The following is a 17,461-nucleotide window of genomic DNA, read 5'->3' as shown; positions in this document are numbered from 1 at the left end:
TTTATTTTAATAGGTATTTATGTTAATATATATATCATATCGTTTAAATTAAACTATACATCATATGAAAATGCATACTTATATTTTGATATCTGCGTTGAACATTTATTGAAAGTTAATATTTTAATTTTGAAATCTTCAATATTTTTTTAAAATGATTATAAATTATTGAAACCACAAAACATTCCACATTAAAAAAAATCGTTGGTATAAAATTTTGTTACACAAATATGCAAATAATCAAAAAATCATATGAGTAGAAACCTCATTTAATAAATATTCATATTAAAAGTATATTATATATATACATCACTACAAGAAAACATGAGATTAACGACGGCGGTATTCCTCGTGAGTTCGTCGTAAAAGAGGCTTTACGAAGAATTAGCGAGGAAACATGTTTCGTCGTTACTCGTTCGTCGTAACGCATATTTCCTCGCCAATTCGTCATAACTTAGCGAGAAAAACATTTCGTAGTAAAGACGAAGTATATCATTTCGTCGTAAAGACCACGTAATCATTCCACGTAAGGAGGTCGCTATATTTTCTCGTAAATACCTCGAAAGGAGTTCCTCGTAAATTACACGTAAATATCTCGAAAGTATTTCCTCATAAAAATCACGTAAATACCTCGAAAGTATTTCCTCGTAAAATACTCGTTTAACCTTCCTCGTCATTTCCTCGTAAACTTTCCATGTCAATAAGTCGTAATTTAGCTACGAATTTACTTCGTTTTTTTTATTTTACAGAATTTAAAAATATTATTAAAAAAATTAAAATTATTTAATTTATTAATAAAATAATAATTTAAAATAAAAATCAATACGGAAATATTTTATATATAAATAAGTTTTGAATTTATAATACAACAACCGAAAAAAAGAACTAAGGGTCGTTCATCACCTGGTAGAATTCCTCACTCCGCCTTGCAACATCCGCCTCGTTATGTGTGCCGGATGACTTGCCTGGAATGGGATGTTATTGTCGCATGTTCCTCACCATAGACTTCCATTCTGGATTTATGGCGGCTATAACGTCCAAGAAGCCCTCGACTCCACCCATACGAGCTGTGAACGCAGCTTTTGTCGAGACTAACTCGTTATGCAGCTCAGTGACTTCCTCATCCCGTCTCTGACCATAAGACGATATCGCTCTCGGAACATCGTTGACGGAACCAATCTCCAACGTATGTCCTTTTTTCTTAGGGACAACCTTAAAAACAAAAAATAAATATTGTTAGTAAAAATTTAAAGTTAAATTAAATGAATAAAAAAAAATTAAAATTTTAAAAAATTTACCTCCTCGTAAATCCTATCCACTTCAAGTGTGGATAAGGTGACGGGTAATCCGTCGGTGGACTGCTGGGTCAGCTGGGTCTGGTGGTCGTCAACCCGAGCAACCAAGTCGTTGAAGATTTGCTCGGACTTGCCATCTAGAAATTGGCCCGCCTTGTTCTTCTGGGTCCTCTCGTAAAGTTGCAAAGGAGACGGGAGTTGTCCCGTCTCTTTAGCCTAAAAAATATTTAAGAAAGTTAGAATATATATATATATATATATATAAAATAATTAAAAAAAATATTTAATTACCATTTCCAAACGGACACCGGCGTGGGGTTTTTGGCCCGTAGAGTGAAGCATCGGCCCGTGGCCAAACTCATCTACCGTGTTACGGGAGGTAGAGCAAGACTGGCGACTCTAACGGTGTCAGGATCCCGCCAATAACGGATGAGGCCATCCCACACATCCGGGGTAAGCTCAGCGGGTTTGCCACGCTCATATAACTTCACGATCCAGTCACCCTTCCAGTTGGAGAACGTGTCCAACAAGCGAACTTTCGCCTTCGCGTAAAACGCTTTCCTCACCCTCTCATTGACCCCCTGGACCAATGATATTTTTGCTGTAAAAAAAATAAAATTAATAATTAGTTTTTAAAAAATATATATATATAAATCATGAAAAAATTAAAGTAAATATAATTAATTAATAGTAACTTACAGCGTAAATTTTGAACCACGTATTTCTGACGTAGATCGGCGTCTTTTTCCAGTTCGGATGTGCCATGGAGAAGTAACCTTTGATCGTGTCGGTTACGTCCAATGCAAGACATCCGTCAACCCCAAACCTGAAAAAAAACAAATTTAAAGTATAAATTATTTATTAATGTTATAAAAGAATTTTAAAAGAATTAAAAAATAATAATTAATGTAACATACCACAAAGTTCCGTCCGGTCGGTCGGGGTCTATGACTGGTAAACCTTCTCTGCCTGGCTGACTGAGAAGGTCCTCGACAGTGTACAGCGAGTAAGGAGCACTCGGAGGCACCATTAAATCGGGATGAATCTCAGCGTGCATCGGAGGAGCCATCGGAGGAGGCACATGAGGAGGCATCGTCGGAGGAGCCATCGGAGGAGGCACATGAAGAACCAATAGTGCACTAGAAGAAGGCAACCGAAAGACTCTCTGAGAAGGCTGAGTCTCGGGGACAGTCTCCGGACCCGAAGAACTGTGATCTGAAGAAGAACCAGAAGCTGAAGAAGACGGGTCTAAACGACTACCAGGCTCACCGAACATCTCTCTGTAATGGTGAGTAAGTCTGTTCTTTCGAACCGTCTGGAAAAAAAATTAATTTTTAAAATTAACATCAACAGTAATTAACAAATTCTATAAATAACAAATTCTATAAATCTAGCTAAATTCCCTACATTAACCTCATAATCAACACTAATTAACATAAAATCAGTAAACCTATCTAAATTCCCTACACTAACCACCTAATCTACCCTAAACTAATCAAATTAGAGAGGAAATAGAGAGAGTACGTACCATTGCTACGAAATAGAGAGGAAGTGGTGACGAAATGGAAGTGAGAAGCTCGCGTGTATATATAAGAAATTAGTAATCGTCGTAATTTCCTCGTAAAGTTATGGGAACTAGCGAGGCCCGTGTTTTTCTTTACGAGGAATTAGCGAGGCCCGCGTTTTGTTTCCTTGTAACGTCCTCGATGATTAACGAGAAATTAGCGAGGCCCGCGTTTTTTTTTACGAGGAATTAGTGAGGCCCACATTTTCCTATTACGAAGTCTTTCCGACGAATTGTGCTTATGTGGAATTAACGAGTCCTGCGTTCTTTATTTTTTTAGGATTCGGCGTAAGCTCCTCGTTAGTTTACGAGGAAATAGCGAGGATTATGTTTAAATCCATAAAATCTGAAACCCCAAACCCCATCTTCCATATCTTCTACTTCATATATTCCAAACCCCAAACCCATCTTCCCTTTACTGAGGAACTCGCGAGGCCCGTGTTTGGGGTCTTCGTAACGTCCTCGTTCATTTATGAGGAATTAGCGAGACCCGCTTTTTTATTTACGAGGAACGAGACGAAGCTAATTGGTCATAAAACCTTTCTAAATTTCCTATAAATACTCACCAGTTTGCTTCTCAAATCAAAGATAAACTCACCAATTTGCTTCTCAAATCAAAGATAATTACTCACCAGTTTGCTTCTCAAATTAGAAAGATTTGAAAAAAAAGAAGGAGAAGAAAATACTGGAACACATGTGGGCGGAGACAAGGCTAGACTTACATAGGTCTCGCCTTGTTTCTTTCCACCTGTGATTCCAATATCTTTCTTCTCTTCTTTTTTAAAATATTACAACGGTAGTCCCTAATTGGTTGTTTATTTACGAGGAATTAGCGAGGCCCGCTTTTTCATTTACGAGGAATGAGCGAGATCCGCGTTTTCTTATTACGAGTTTTTTACGACGAATACGGCTTACGTGGAATTAACGACTCCCCCGTTCTTTATTTTTTAATTTCGTTGTTATTTTTGAAGGAAATTACGAGGATTATGTTTAAATTCCTAAAATCTGAAACCCCAACCCCATCTTCCTTATCTTCTACTTCATATATTCCAAACCCCAAACCCATCTTCCCTTTAACCTCAGTCTATTCTTTCCATTCCAAACCCCAAATTCTAAAACCACAATTCCTTAACTTATAATCTCAATCTCTTATTTCTAATACAAACTCCCATTACCTTACCCAAAATCAAATTATATAAATAATTTTTCATGATTAAATCGATCAAATCACATGCATTAAGTCTGAAAATCAATCTTATTAAAAACAAATACATCAATCGGATACATCGACATTCTTGCCATCACTAGAATCATCATCATTTTCATTAAACTCATCTTCAACAGCTTCGTCTGTGGCATCGTCGGTAAGATCTTCGTACTCATGATTATGCGGATCAATGAGAAGGATGTCATCAATTTCGTGTTCGGGTTCCCCGACTTCATATATATGTTCTTCTTGCAATGGTGGTTCTTCTCCACTGATGATTCGTCCTCGAGGTGTAACTTTGTCACGGCTAACCAATTTATTCTTGATTCTCTCATCCGAGGGTATGGAAGGAAGCTAACTTGGTTTGCTTGTGAAGCTAAGATGAAAGGCTCGAATTTGTTGTACCTGCAAAAATAAAGAAAACGTAGAAATTAATTTATTTTGCTCATGTGTGGCAAAAAAAGAATTTGTTGTACCTTCGTCCACCATTGACATCAACTACACCGAATTTGTTAAACCGAACACCTCTGCTGACGACGGGGTGGAACCATTTACATTTGAAGAGGACGCATTTCAGCTTCAGTATCCTTGGGAATTCGACTTCATTAATCTCCGTCAAGATCCTGTAGAAATTTGTTTCCCCTTTCACACATATTCCATAGTTACTGGTCGCCCGTTGTCTACAATACTCATATGTGTGAAAAGTATAGTCTCGTGTGAAATACATATGTGATGTGGTGACCTTTACAAGTGGAGATTGAATTACTTCGTGTAACCACTTAGGATAATCTGCATCGTCGTCATAATCAACCTGCAAAAATAAGAGAACGTTGAAATACAGATCATGTATGAAAAAAGAGTTTGATCGACCTGATAAAATTAAGAGTTTGAGTTAATACCTGATTCTTCAACCACTTAATAAAGTGTTGATCTTTCCTTTTGTCTACGTCACTTGTGGATATAACTGGGAATGTTTATTAGACTTGAGAAACAAATATGCTGTAAAATCACATTTTATATTAATTAATCTTTGGCAATTATATAATTTATACTTATATGTGTTTAGAAGTGTCCATATATGTTACCTTTCAAAATATCTCATCAATGGATCCTCGCAATTGAGTAGAATATTTGTCCACTATGAGCGTCTTCTTCACTCGACCACCAAACCTCTTTTGATTTCCCACCGAGTCGCCCAATCTGGCTAAAGATGTCTGGAACACCAGCAACTGTATATGTTGGCGCGACACTACCATCATCATATCTTCTTGGAGCTCTTTTCCGGGTACGTACTTTTGACGCAAAGTAGTACGATGTGAAGTGAGAAGTTTCTTCCGTCAAACTTCCAGCAATTATAGAACCTTCAACTTTTGCGAGGTTCTTTGCTTTTCCCTTCAAATATTTCATGGCTCGCTCATACTGATACATCCATCCGTAATGTACAGGTCCACGAAGCAATGCCTCATATGGGAGGTGGACAGCTAGATGCTCCATGGCGTCAAAAAATCCCGGAGGAAATATCTTCTCCAAGTTGCACAATAAGATGGGAATGTTCTCCTGAAGCTGTTCCACGACTTCTTCTTTAAGAGTGCGTGTGCTCAGATCCCTGAAAAATGCTCCAATGCCTTGTATATTCCAAAAACAATTAAACACATTATTAGTCATATATTATTGCAAACTAAACCATTATAAAATTACTGCGTTATAATATAGTACCTGCAAGTGCTTTATGTACGTTTGTTGGAAGTAGCTCCGCAAATGCAAAGGAAAGTAGACGTTGCATAAAGACATGACAATCATGACTCTTTATCCCGGAGAACTTTTGACCATTTTCAACACATTTAGAGAGATTTGAAACATACCCACCGGGGAACTTCATTTCTGATGCCACCCAGTTGAACAACACCGATTTTTTTTCTCAAGACAATCTGAATATCGGAGCGGAAACTTGTTCATTGCTCTTTATATGTAACTCACTTCTTGAGAAAATATCCGTCAAGTCCAACCTCGATTTTATGTTGTCTTTTGTCTTCCCTGGGACATTCAATATTATATTCATGATGTTCTCAAAGAAATTCTTCTCTATATGCATCACATCGAGGTTGTGGCGCAGAAGAAGATCCTTCCAATATGGTAACTCCCAAAATATACTCTTTTTGTGCCAGTTGTGATGAACACCGTAAGAATCAGGCATATTACCGGGGACATGCCAATTACCACCACAACGAACTGTTTCGTTAGCTCCGTAGTAGTCGATTTGCGCTTCAATTTGTTCTCCAGTTAGATATGGAGGAGGAGTGTCTCTCACAACCCTTTTGTGCCTAAAAAAATTATTTTTTCTTCGGTACGGATGGCCAATGGGAAGAAATCGACGGTGACAATCGAACCAACTTGTCTTCCTACCATTCTTCTGTTGAAACACATTTGTCGTTCCATTACAATATGGACAAGCTAATCTCTCATGTGTAGTCCATCCAGACAACATCCCATAGGCAGGAAAGTCACTTATGGTCCACAAAAGCATCGCTCGCATCGTAAAATTTGTCTTTGTTGAACAGTCATACGTCCTCACCCCTGTTGACCACAAATCCGTCAACTCTTTTATCAGTGGTTGTAGGAAAACATCCAGAGACCTTTTTGGATGGTTCGGACCAGGTATTAATATGGTCAAGAATAGCAACTCCCGTTGCATGCACATCTCATGTGACATGTTGTATGGCGTAAGAAAGACTGGCCACAATGAATATTGTCTCCCTGACAATCCGAATGGACTAAATCCATCTGTGCATAATCCAAGATACACATTTCGGCTATTGCTAGCGAATTTCGGATGTACTTTGTTAAAATGTTTGCAGGCTCTTGCATCTGATGAATGAGTCATATCACCATCCCTCTGATTATGCTCGGCATTCCATCTCATCCCTCCGGCTGTCTGCTCAGATTGATACAATCTTTTCAATATGTCTGTAATTGGTAGGTACCACATCTTTTGGTACGGTACCCTATTACGTCTCCGTCCTTGCGGCTTGAATCTTGGCTTCTTGCAGAATCGACATTCTTCTAACTTCTCATCATCTAACCAGTATGCAATTGTCGATGCAAACGTCTATCATCTCTGAAGGCAACCTAAGACTATAAACCAGCTTCTGAATCTCATAATAAGAATCAGCTGACACATTGTCTTCTGGCAAATACTCTTTAAACAAGTCCGCCCATGCATCCATGCAACTTTCAGGTAGATTGTGATCAGTTTTAATATTCATCATTCTAGCAGCCAACGACAATTTAGAGAGACCTTCTCTACAACCACTGTAAAGTGGCTGATTCGCCGCATTTAACATTTCATAAAACTTTTTTGCATCTATGTTAGGTTCTTCATCTTCATCATGAGCTACGAATGCATCAGCTACCATATCATGAACCCTATCATAATCTACCATCTGCTCCTCCCGATGGTAACTATGTTCATTATGCAAATGATGATCAACCGGTTCTTCCTGAAAATTGCTATTACTACTACTAGCTTCATTCTGATCATAATTATAACCTTCTCCATGTTGAAACCAGGTATAGTAATTTGACGTGAAACCTCTATTTATTAAATGCTTCCAAACATTTTCACGATTTGCCAATTTCTAATTGTTGCATTTCCGACAAGGACAGAACATCTTACCGCTTTTTTGGGCGAGCGGTGTGGAATCTGCTTGATGCATAAATGTCTCCAGCCCCGCAAGGTATTCTTTCGTCACTCTCCCGTTAGCATCTCTATGCATATACATCCACCTCCGCAACTCGAAAATATTTCCGGAGCCCGACATTTTTTTTCTTTCATGTTTTTTTTCTTGTTGGTGTGTTTAAAATGATGTTCAAACGACCATATTTATAGGAAATTTTCAAATATGGTAATTGTAATTTTTCTAGGAATTTACGACGAAATTTAGTTAGGTTGCCGAAAAAAAACGTGTTACAACTACAAAGTTGGTGGATTCAATATTTCTTCGCTAAGTAGATGTAAAATATTTCCTCGTAAAGTACACGCTACATTTACGTCTAGTTTACGAGGAAAGCGTATTTCCTCGTAAAAGCCACGTGACATTACATCGACTTTACGACGAAATGATTTCGTTGTTATTTTACGAGGAAATAACGTTGATTTTATATTTCCTCGTAAGTTCCTCGTAAAGTCGACGTAAATTTACGAGGATTAATTTTCCTCGTTAAGTTTCCTCGCTAAACTTGTGTTTTCTTATAGTGATATATATATATATATATCTATGTTACTATCATTTAAATTTAATTATATATTATATACGATAGATAAGATTGATTGTTTTGATTTATTTACTCTAAAATGATTGCGAATAAACAAGAACGGTTGTTTGATTTATATGTACACACCAATTTATTAAATAATAGTAACTGATTTCTTATTCATTTAATATATAATTATTATTTTATTATTTCATAATATACAGAAAAACATAAAATAAGTAGTATATATAAAATATTTATTCTGCACAAGTCGCATATCTTAAGTATGTATCTCTTTAATAATTTTAAATCTTAAACACTTTTTAAATCTCAGGCCAAAACAAAATAACGAAATGAGAATAAACTCAAAAATCAATATTTATATCGAGCAATAACCAAAATGAAAAAAACGACACAAAAATGAGAAAAATATTAAAGATAGATAGGATGTGAACATAAACTTCTCATAACCATAATTAACTTTTAAATTGGTAAATCATGATATAAAACCGAGCTGACATAGTTTCATTGTAACCCAAATAGTAGGCATGAAATTTTTCGTCCTAAACGTTAAGGTTCTTATACGATAAGTGATTTTTTTACTTAAAATATTTTAAAAATAGGATCAGATCATCAGTAAACAAATGATGTAACTAAAAAAAGAGTTTTAAAAAAAATTTAAAGGCCAAAAATATTAATTCGATCAAAAATATAAATTTTATTTTTTGTACGATATTTCTTAAATAATTTTCTTATAATTCACCATGCGCGAGACGAATTTCTTATCGTAGTACACCTTAAATGTTATGATTCGAATCTCTTCGACCAACGATTTAAAACGAAAATTAAAAGGTACATGCGACTTATAGTAGTCGATCCGTATAAAATTTTACGTCCATTTACTTTCATTATAGAATTTCACTTTAATCTTGTTTGAAATGTCTATAAACTTTTATATTTCATGTCCTCTCGTTCTACATTAATAAAGAAAAATGACGATAAATATTAAATAAAATAAAAAACGAATCCTTAAAACGTTCTGTTCAAGTCCATGTAAATTTTATCAATGATTAAATTTAACATTTGTAAAAATTCTAGGAGACAAGCTATTGCCCAGGCCTCAGGTTGCATTAAAAATGTTAAAAGATAAAAGACTATTTAAAATAAAGTTGGGAACTTGAAACATTATGAAAAGGGTCAATAAAAGAAAAGAAACAGTACGTATATATATATATTACTTTCAAAAATTCATGAAAAGAAAACACAAGTAGATAGAGTCGAGGTAAGACATAAATAAAAACAAAAAAAAATGAATTTGACCAGCCTGATTTACTTTGGGTGATAATCTATGGTATAGGACCTTTCATCATCATCGTCCATGATTAACGTTTCTTCTTCTCTCGCTATACGTAAACATCAGTTCCAGGACAGAAAGGAGGCAGCCGTGGCGTCATCAACGAACGGATATTCCATCTCCGGCGCCGGCGAGAAGTACTGAACTCTTTGTGTGTTCGGATGAGCCCATGACGGCGACGACGAAGCATAGTGATGATGATTGTAATAGTTTCCACCAGCCGGAATTTCCGCCGCTGATGAACCACCACCGGAGGTTATTGAGTTTCTGGCGGCTGCACGCCTCTCTTCCTTCTTGAATCGGATTCCACACGCATTGCATAACGACTGCACCAAATTAAACCATATAAATAATTAGTGAAAGTTAGATACATTGCTGATTTAATCTATTTAGTCATACCATATAATATATAGATAGATATGTTATAAGTTCGAGATTAAAATAATAAATGATAGCTATATCTTTGTAATTCTAAAAACAAATTATTTTGGCTATAAATTGAAAACAACCTAGCTGTTTTAAATATATTAACAACAAAGATTCATAAAAGAAAAAAGAATTGTAAACCATCCATACTTTTTTACGATGTGATAAACAAAATATATAAGGAAGTTTTGCTTGCAATAGTTTTAAAGTTTTTTTTTTTTTTTTTTTTGTAACTTTAGTTTTAAAGTTTTGAATAACCAAATTGACGCTTTTGCTTTTATCACAATCTAGATACTTTTATTATTAAATTACCTTGGGTCCTTTTGGTCCGTTTCTCCATAAAGGAGTAGAAGTTGTGTCGCAGGTAGCACAACGGCGAGGTAAGTTGTGATCACCGCCGCCCTTCTTGTACGACGTCGTTTTAGCGCTTCCTCCGTGATAGAAGTAATCACCGGTCATGTTAGAACTAGCGGAAGAATATCTCCGGTGGTCGTCGAGACGAGTGGACGGTGTTCCAAGTGAAAGAGTGCAATCAACAGAAGTTGATGAAGACGGATTGTTATAAGAATCATAATCTTGATTATTTTGGTCGTCATTTTCCAAGGAAAAAAACATGGAGAAATTAGAGTTTGTTTGGTATCCCATCATGAAATTGAAGTTTAGAATGCGAGCGAATTAGAGATGTGTGTGGTTTTTTTTCTGGTTGCTTTGTGATAAGTATAAGGTACAAACTGTGACATGGCTACATATATATAGATACCCTTTGGAAACTTAACGACAAAAGGGATTGGTATGATCGAATCTATTGTAGTGAAGATTACATATTTGTTACTTTATCTAAAGAAAGCAACACTTCTTCAATGGATATTCCCAAGGGCTTTAATTAACTCAGTATTTTTTTAATCGAGTTCTTGCCCTTTTGGGTACGGAACAAATTATTCGTAACTCTGTTTTCCACGCGGCCAATATGCTACAGTGGTTACTAGTTAATCTCAAGACTCTCCAGCAATGACAATATACTATGTGTTAAGTAGTGGGAGCGCCACTTTTTTCAGTTCTTATATTCAAAACTAGATACATGTTTTGTTTAACACTCTTACCTTCTTTTTTTTTACGACAAAACAGTTTAACACTCTTACATAGACTACCTACAGCGAGGGTGTTGAAACTCACTTTCAACAGTTGAAGAGCATGCAGTAGGGGTAAAATTTATGTGTTAATCTACGTATGTTCAACGGACGTTGGAAAGTTGCAACGGTTGAAAAAAAAAATTTGTGGTTCACAGATGTCACGTGTCGTGCCGTGAGTGGGTAAGAATGGTGAGGGCGTGCACGCACACGCGCGCGCGGAGTTACACGATTGTACTTTTTTTTTTAATTCAGGATAAGATTTAAATAGTGTTCTTATTGGTTGTGCAGATTTTTTTTGATTTTTATCCTCATCCAATAATTTGAACTCATTTATTTTATAATAAAACTATTTAAAAAAACATTATTTTTCATTATAATCAATTATTTTAATGTTTTAAACCTTTTTTGGTTAAATGGATCCCAATAATAATACTTTCAACACCCAAAACTCTTCTAATTTTCTGTTTAACTTCCAAAATCCCAAAAATTATCAATTTCAAAACAAAACTTCCAGTCAACCCCAAAATATACCAAATTATGGTTTCCTACCAAATTTCTTCATGTCATCCTTTGTTCTAAATTATCCTCCAAATTACGGATCAATGATGCAATATTTTTCTCAAACACCTCCACTTTCTTATATTCCAATGGGTGATAAAAATGTTCTGAGAGCAACTGAATTTCCCGAATTTTCTACCGAAATAGCTCTTGGTGGTATGAGCGGTGCTAGCGAACCCATTCCCGACGCAAATGCAGATGAATCAGCTCAAGCTCTCCGTAGAAGCCCTAAGTGGACCACCGATCAAAATTTGGTGCTACTTAGTGGATGGATTAAATATGGAACATATAGCATTGTTGGTAGGAACCAGAAAAGCGAAGCATACTGGAGTAAAAATTTTGAGTAGTGTAATAAGCATTGCTCATTTGATCCTCTCCGTGATGGAGCTTCATGCAGAAATCATTTCAACTATATGAATAAAAAGTTGAGCAAATGGAGTGGTGCTTACGATAACGCTAGGCGTATGCAACAAAGCGGATGGTTGAAGAATGATGTATTGGCAAAGGCGCATGAATTATATTCAAGTGGTAAGAATGAATATTTCAATTTATTGTTGGAGTGGCTTGCTGTTCGTGATCAACTGCGTTATGGTAGTCAAGTAGGAGGAAATACTGGCTCTGCAAGTAGCGGATCTAAGAGATCCCGAGATAGTGATGCCAGTGATTCGAACTCTGTAGGATCAAACTCCGTAGGATCCAGTGCTCGTCCAATGGGGAGAGAGACAGCAAAAAAAAGGGCAAAGAGAAAAGCAAAGGCACAACTTTAGAAGTGGTCAAGAGTGAATTTTTTTGTAAACCAACGTCCATATGACATGGCATACTATCTAGCTGATGATATCTATCCTTCTTATCCAACTTTCGTCAAATCCATCCGACTTCCTCAAAGTGAACTGGACAAGTTATTTGCAAAATATCAAGAAGGGTGTCGGAAGGACATCGAGCGTGCATTTGGAGTGTTACAAGGGTTGTTAACTCAAATATGAATTACGTGATTCAAATGTACATCATATGCGTGCTAGATCTGAATTACGTGATTCAAATGTACATCACGAATTGCAATCAGATCTAGTCAAACACATATGGTCAAAATTTGAAATATTTCATGGTTAAAATTTTATAAATTTATGTGTGTGCTTTAATAGTTTTATTGTTTGTGAACTGAGTCTATTGTACTAATTAAGTTATGTAATTTTATTTTATGTGTTTTGTATTGTGTGTTTTAAAATTTCTTAATAATGTGTGTTTGTATCGTGTGTATTTGAAGTTTCTTAATCTTAGCTGTTTTAATAATATTAAGTTTTTCATTTCTGAAAATAAAATTAGGGAAATATCTAACTTAAAAATGAAGATGTTCTTAATTTTAATTTTTTTAATAATATTATTTTTTTGTATTATTAAAAACTAAGTTAAGTAAAATAATTCAAAATACATATTATAAATATTATGTTGTTTTTTTTTATGTTAATTATAATAAAATTATAAATATGTATTTATTATATTGTAAAAATAAAAATATAAATTAAAAGTTGTTGGGTAGGGTGTTGAATTTTTTTAAACAAACTATTGTACATGTTTAGAATGAAGTGAGTCTTGAATAAATGAGGTGGAAGACAGAGAATATGATGTGGAATGTTAAAAAGAGAAAAAAAAGGTGTTGAATATGGGGAGGGTGTTGAAACCATTGTAGATAGCCTTATGGTACAAAATGTTAAGTTTATATTTATCATCAACTTCTAATTCAAAGCCAATTAAAAAATATTTTCATAATTAAAATGAATAAATTATACTGATAGGCTGGAACAGAGGCTGGCGCGGGAGGGGGGGGGAGTAGGTGAGATTTGGCCTTAGAAGAGTCGAATTTTATCCGAGGAACCGAAAAATACAAAAATTTTTATATTATTTCACTATTTTTCAACAATATGTTGGATTTTTATGCTTATGAATGAACATCTGAAACCTGAACAAGTATGCAATATTTTTTTTCTTCAACACAAACAAATAAGGGTTTTCGCCAAAACCAACCCAAATATTGATTTTAACCATAAAAGTAGACCACATATTCAATCAAATGCAAAACCAACTTAAAGGAATAGTAAAAGTACTATATAACCCTTATGACCAAACAAAAAAACAAGAAATTTATTTTAAAATTCTGTCATTCGTAAATCTACACGTAAAAATGAAAGTCTGCATATCTGTAGACGTTAATACAAGTCTACATCGTAATTTGATCTTATAAATTAATTTAAAAATGTACAAAAATAATTTTTGTGAAACTTTAAACTAATCATTAATATAACGGTTAATATGAAGTTTATAAATGAAAATTTTATATAATTGAACAATTTAAAAGAATACATATTGATTTGGTACATGTGTTAGACAATGTTTATGGTTTAGAACAAAATGTTGTAGCATGTTATGTCTTTTAAGGTTAGATTCTTAGGGTTATATTTTAGATTGATATTTTTTTTTGTTTTATTGATTAAAATTTGCATATTAGTGTTGAGTAGTTTATATTTTGTATATATGGATATTTGATACAATAATTGAGACTCTTTTGATTATCAAGAAAACATTTAGGGTTAGAGTTTTGTAGTATAGGGTTTCGTAGACTTACAATTCAGTCTACTGTAATTAGTGTTTTAAAAAAATGTCATTATTTTAAAATTTAAAGTATGAATATATATATAATAAATATTAAAAATAAAGAAAGAAATGTATTAATTCATATATAAATTGCTAAAACAATAAAGGAAGTAGGAAAATAAAAATATGTGTAAACTGATAAAGAAGTCTACTTTCAACAAATTTAACCTAACCGGATATAACCAACAAAATTCTAACCTAATCAAATTTAAACCAGTCTTATCGGTGCAGACTGATAAAGAAGTCTATCCCCACCGAATTTAACCTGGCCGGATTTAACCAAGTTAATTTTAACCAAATTTAATTTTAGTAGGCTTCAGTGTCATAAATTTTAACTTAATTACAACTTTTGTCTCCCTATATAAATGAAATTTACACAATCTTTCTCTAAAATGGATGCACAAGTTTCTAAAATTCTCTCACTTCTCTCTAAAACTCTCTTCCATCTCTCATTTTTCTCTAAAACTCTCTCATGTCTTTCTCACAATATTATCTTGTTATTTTAGGTATTATGATTCATGGTTTTCATCCTCTCCTTTAAAAAAGTAAGTTAGATCTATAGATTTTAAACGTGTGTTTTTATGCTATGTCTTTCTCACAAATATTATCTTGTTTTTGTAGGTATTATCATTCATGGTTTTTATCTTCTCTAAAATTGTAAGTTTTAGATCTATAGATTTTAAATTTGTATTTTTATGTTATGTCTTCCGCACAATATTATCTTGTTTTTATAGGTATTATCGTTTATGGTTTTCATCTTCTCCTCTAAAAATGTAAGTTTTAAATCTATGGATTTTAAATGTGTATTTATATGTTCATATTCAAATAAAGTTATAGATTCAAAATATGTGCATTTACTTTGCTACAATTTTATCTTACAAATTCTAGTTTTGAAGTATTTTCAGATTTAAAACTATTTTTCACATTTCAAAATGTGCAGATTTTATCAGATCTGAAAATTATTAGATAATGTAAACTTCTAATGAAGTTTTCTTATAAGCTAAAGCTAGTAGACTTAAAAAAGTATACTAAACCACTTATTTTAAGCAGACTTCATTGGAAGTCTACAAAAATATGACTTCAATTTTTTCCCTATGTTTTATTAATAATTTTATCTTATTTTTCAGGTATTTTCTTCCATTGTTGTTATCTCTCTATCCAGAAATGTAAGATTTACATCTATAGATTTTAAATATGTATTTTTGTACTTATATTTAAATAAAGTTACATATTCAAACTTCATGTCTTTAATTTACTACTATTTTGTCTTATAAATTCTATTTTCTAAACTTTTTTAGATTTAAACTCATTTTCATATTTTTTTAATGTATGTATTTTTCACATCTATTTTTTTTCTGACAGAGTAGACTTCAAAATGAAGTCTACTTAAAAGTTAGGGCTAGTAAATATAATTTATGTGAGGACTTTTTATTAAGTCTACTTAAAATTTATGGTTTATTAGACTTTAGTTGAAGTCTACTAATATATGATTTAATTTTTTTGTCTTATGTTTTTCTCATAATTTTATCTTATTTTACATGTATTCTTTTCCAATACTTCATTTGAGGCATCAAGATTATGAAAAATCAAACACGCTCAAGAATATTTTTTAATAAATTACTTTGTAATAAGTTTTTCATAATAAAATATTCATTTGTAAATAATTTTATGATGCATAATCTACAAACATTGTATTATTTTTAGTTATGTTTCACTTATATGATATTATTAATATTTTTAGTTATCATTTTTTTCACAAGATACTCTAATCAACCAAACAATTAAAACCTTCATAAGCTAAAACAATAACTAATACGCATGTGAGAAGAAGAAAATCTATACAAAATTCCTAAGAAGTTTGAAGAGTAGAATTAATCACAAAATTTTGCAATAAGTTTCAAATGTATACTTCAAACAACAAAATGCAGAAGCATACTACTAACACACTGTAATATAATTAAATCGTGAAAAATATGATGACTAATACACAAATGTACTTTTAATAGTATTTACGACGTAGACTGCAACAGCAGTCTACATTTGTAGACTTACAAAGATATCTATAAAAAGATATCTATACTTATTATCTAACATATAGTCAAACCAAAAAATTGTAGTTTAGCTACTTGGAACTGTCTTGATACACAGAGGTGTACAATATGCGTCTTACATAACTCGATCAAGTTTCGCACTTGCCGATCATTTGTGACATGCATAGGAAAAGTATCATGACCCATTTGCTCTAAAATTACGTGTGGTAAGGAATACGTTACCTCCACCATCTCGATTTTCTTGTCGAGATCATAATCTTCTTGTGTCATCTCAACAAGTTCGCCATGTGTACAACCATCATGCACAAGTTCACCATGTGTACAAAATAAGCGAAGAAAAATTTCATGCTTGATAATATTACAAAGTAGATTTACAAAGACGTCTACACTTATTAGCTAACTAGATATTGAAACCAAAATGTTGATAATTTCATAATTATAAGAGATTATCTTTTCAGAATAGTTCAAGACCATTAGGATTAACTAACACACACTGTCAAACTAAAAAAAATCTTGAAAATACATTACGAATAATACACAAATCCACTTTTTATAGATTTTTCTTTGTAGACTTTAATTTGGGTTAATTTTTGCAGTTGAAAAATCCACGGGTTAGTATTTGTATTTTAAAAAAAATATGTTGTGATTTTATACGTGTAGATTTTTTTTTCAGTCTACATTTTGAAAAGATTAATTTTTGCAATTGACTAAAATTCAACCAGGATTTGACTTTCAAAAATAGACTTCATTTACGGTCTACATTTTTTAATTTTTTAGAACATGTTAGTTTTTGCAGTTGACCAAATTTGACTTTCTACAAATAGATTAAGATAAACGTGTACGCAATTCAAAAGAAAAATTTGTGTCAAATTCAGTTTTATTGAATACCTTAGGAAACAAGATTTACTAGTATATAATTGATGAAATGAGTTGTTACCTTTTCATGTTTGTTTCAAATAATAGTGACAAAGGCAAA

The 17,461-nt window shown here is 33.3% G+C and overlaps 2 protein-coding genes across 2 annotated transcripts; both read right to left on the bottom strand.

The window, feature by feature from the left end:
- Positions 1 to 2,101: 2,101 nt before the first annotated feature.
- LOC125589904 lies at positions 2,102 to 4,827 on the bottom strand. The gene is made up of 2 exons (XM_048762572.1): positions 4,543 to 4,827; positions 2,102 to 4,471 (listed from the first exon to the last, which is right to left on the bottom strand). Exons 1-2 carry the CDS (start codon positions 4,791 to 4,793, stop codon positions 4,096 to 4,098), a joined length of 627 nt encoding a protein of 208 aa, XP_048618529.1. The 5' UTR covers positions 4,794 to 4,827; the 3' UTR covers positions 2,102 to 4,095.
- Positions 4,828 to 9,523: 4,696 nt separating this feature from the next.
- Positions 9,524 to 10,852, bottom strand: LOC106432745 (GATA transcription factor 20). Its single transcript, XM_013873585.3, has 2 exons — positions 10,410 to 10,852; positions 9,524 to 9,997 (listed from the first exon to the last, which is right to left on the bottom strand). Exons 1-2 carry the CDS (start codon positions 10,743 to 10,745, stop codon positions 9,734 to 9,736), a joined length of 600 nt encoding a protein of 199 aa, XP_013729039.1. The 5' UTR covers positions 10,746 to 10,852; the 3' UTR covers positions 9,524 to 9,733.
- Positions 10,853 to 17,461: the final 6,609 nt, after the last annotated feature.

The sequence above is a fragment of the Brassica napus genome, chromosome C7 (genome assembly GCF_020379485.1).
Source record: "Brassica napus cultivar Da-Ae chromosome C7, Da-Ae, whole genome shotgun sequence".
Lineage (NCBI taxonomy): Eukaryota > Viridiplantae > Streptophyta > Magnoliopsida > Brassicales > Brassicaceae > Brassica > Brassica napus.
The sequence above is the reverse complement of the archived record's forward strand: the minus strand, read 5'-3'. Positions and strand labels throughout refer to the sequence as shown.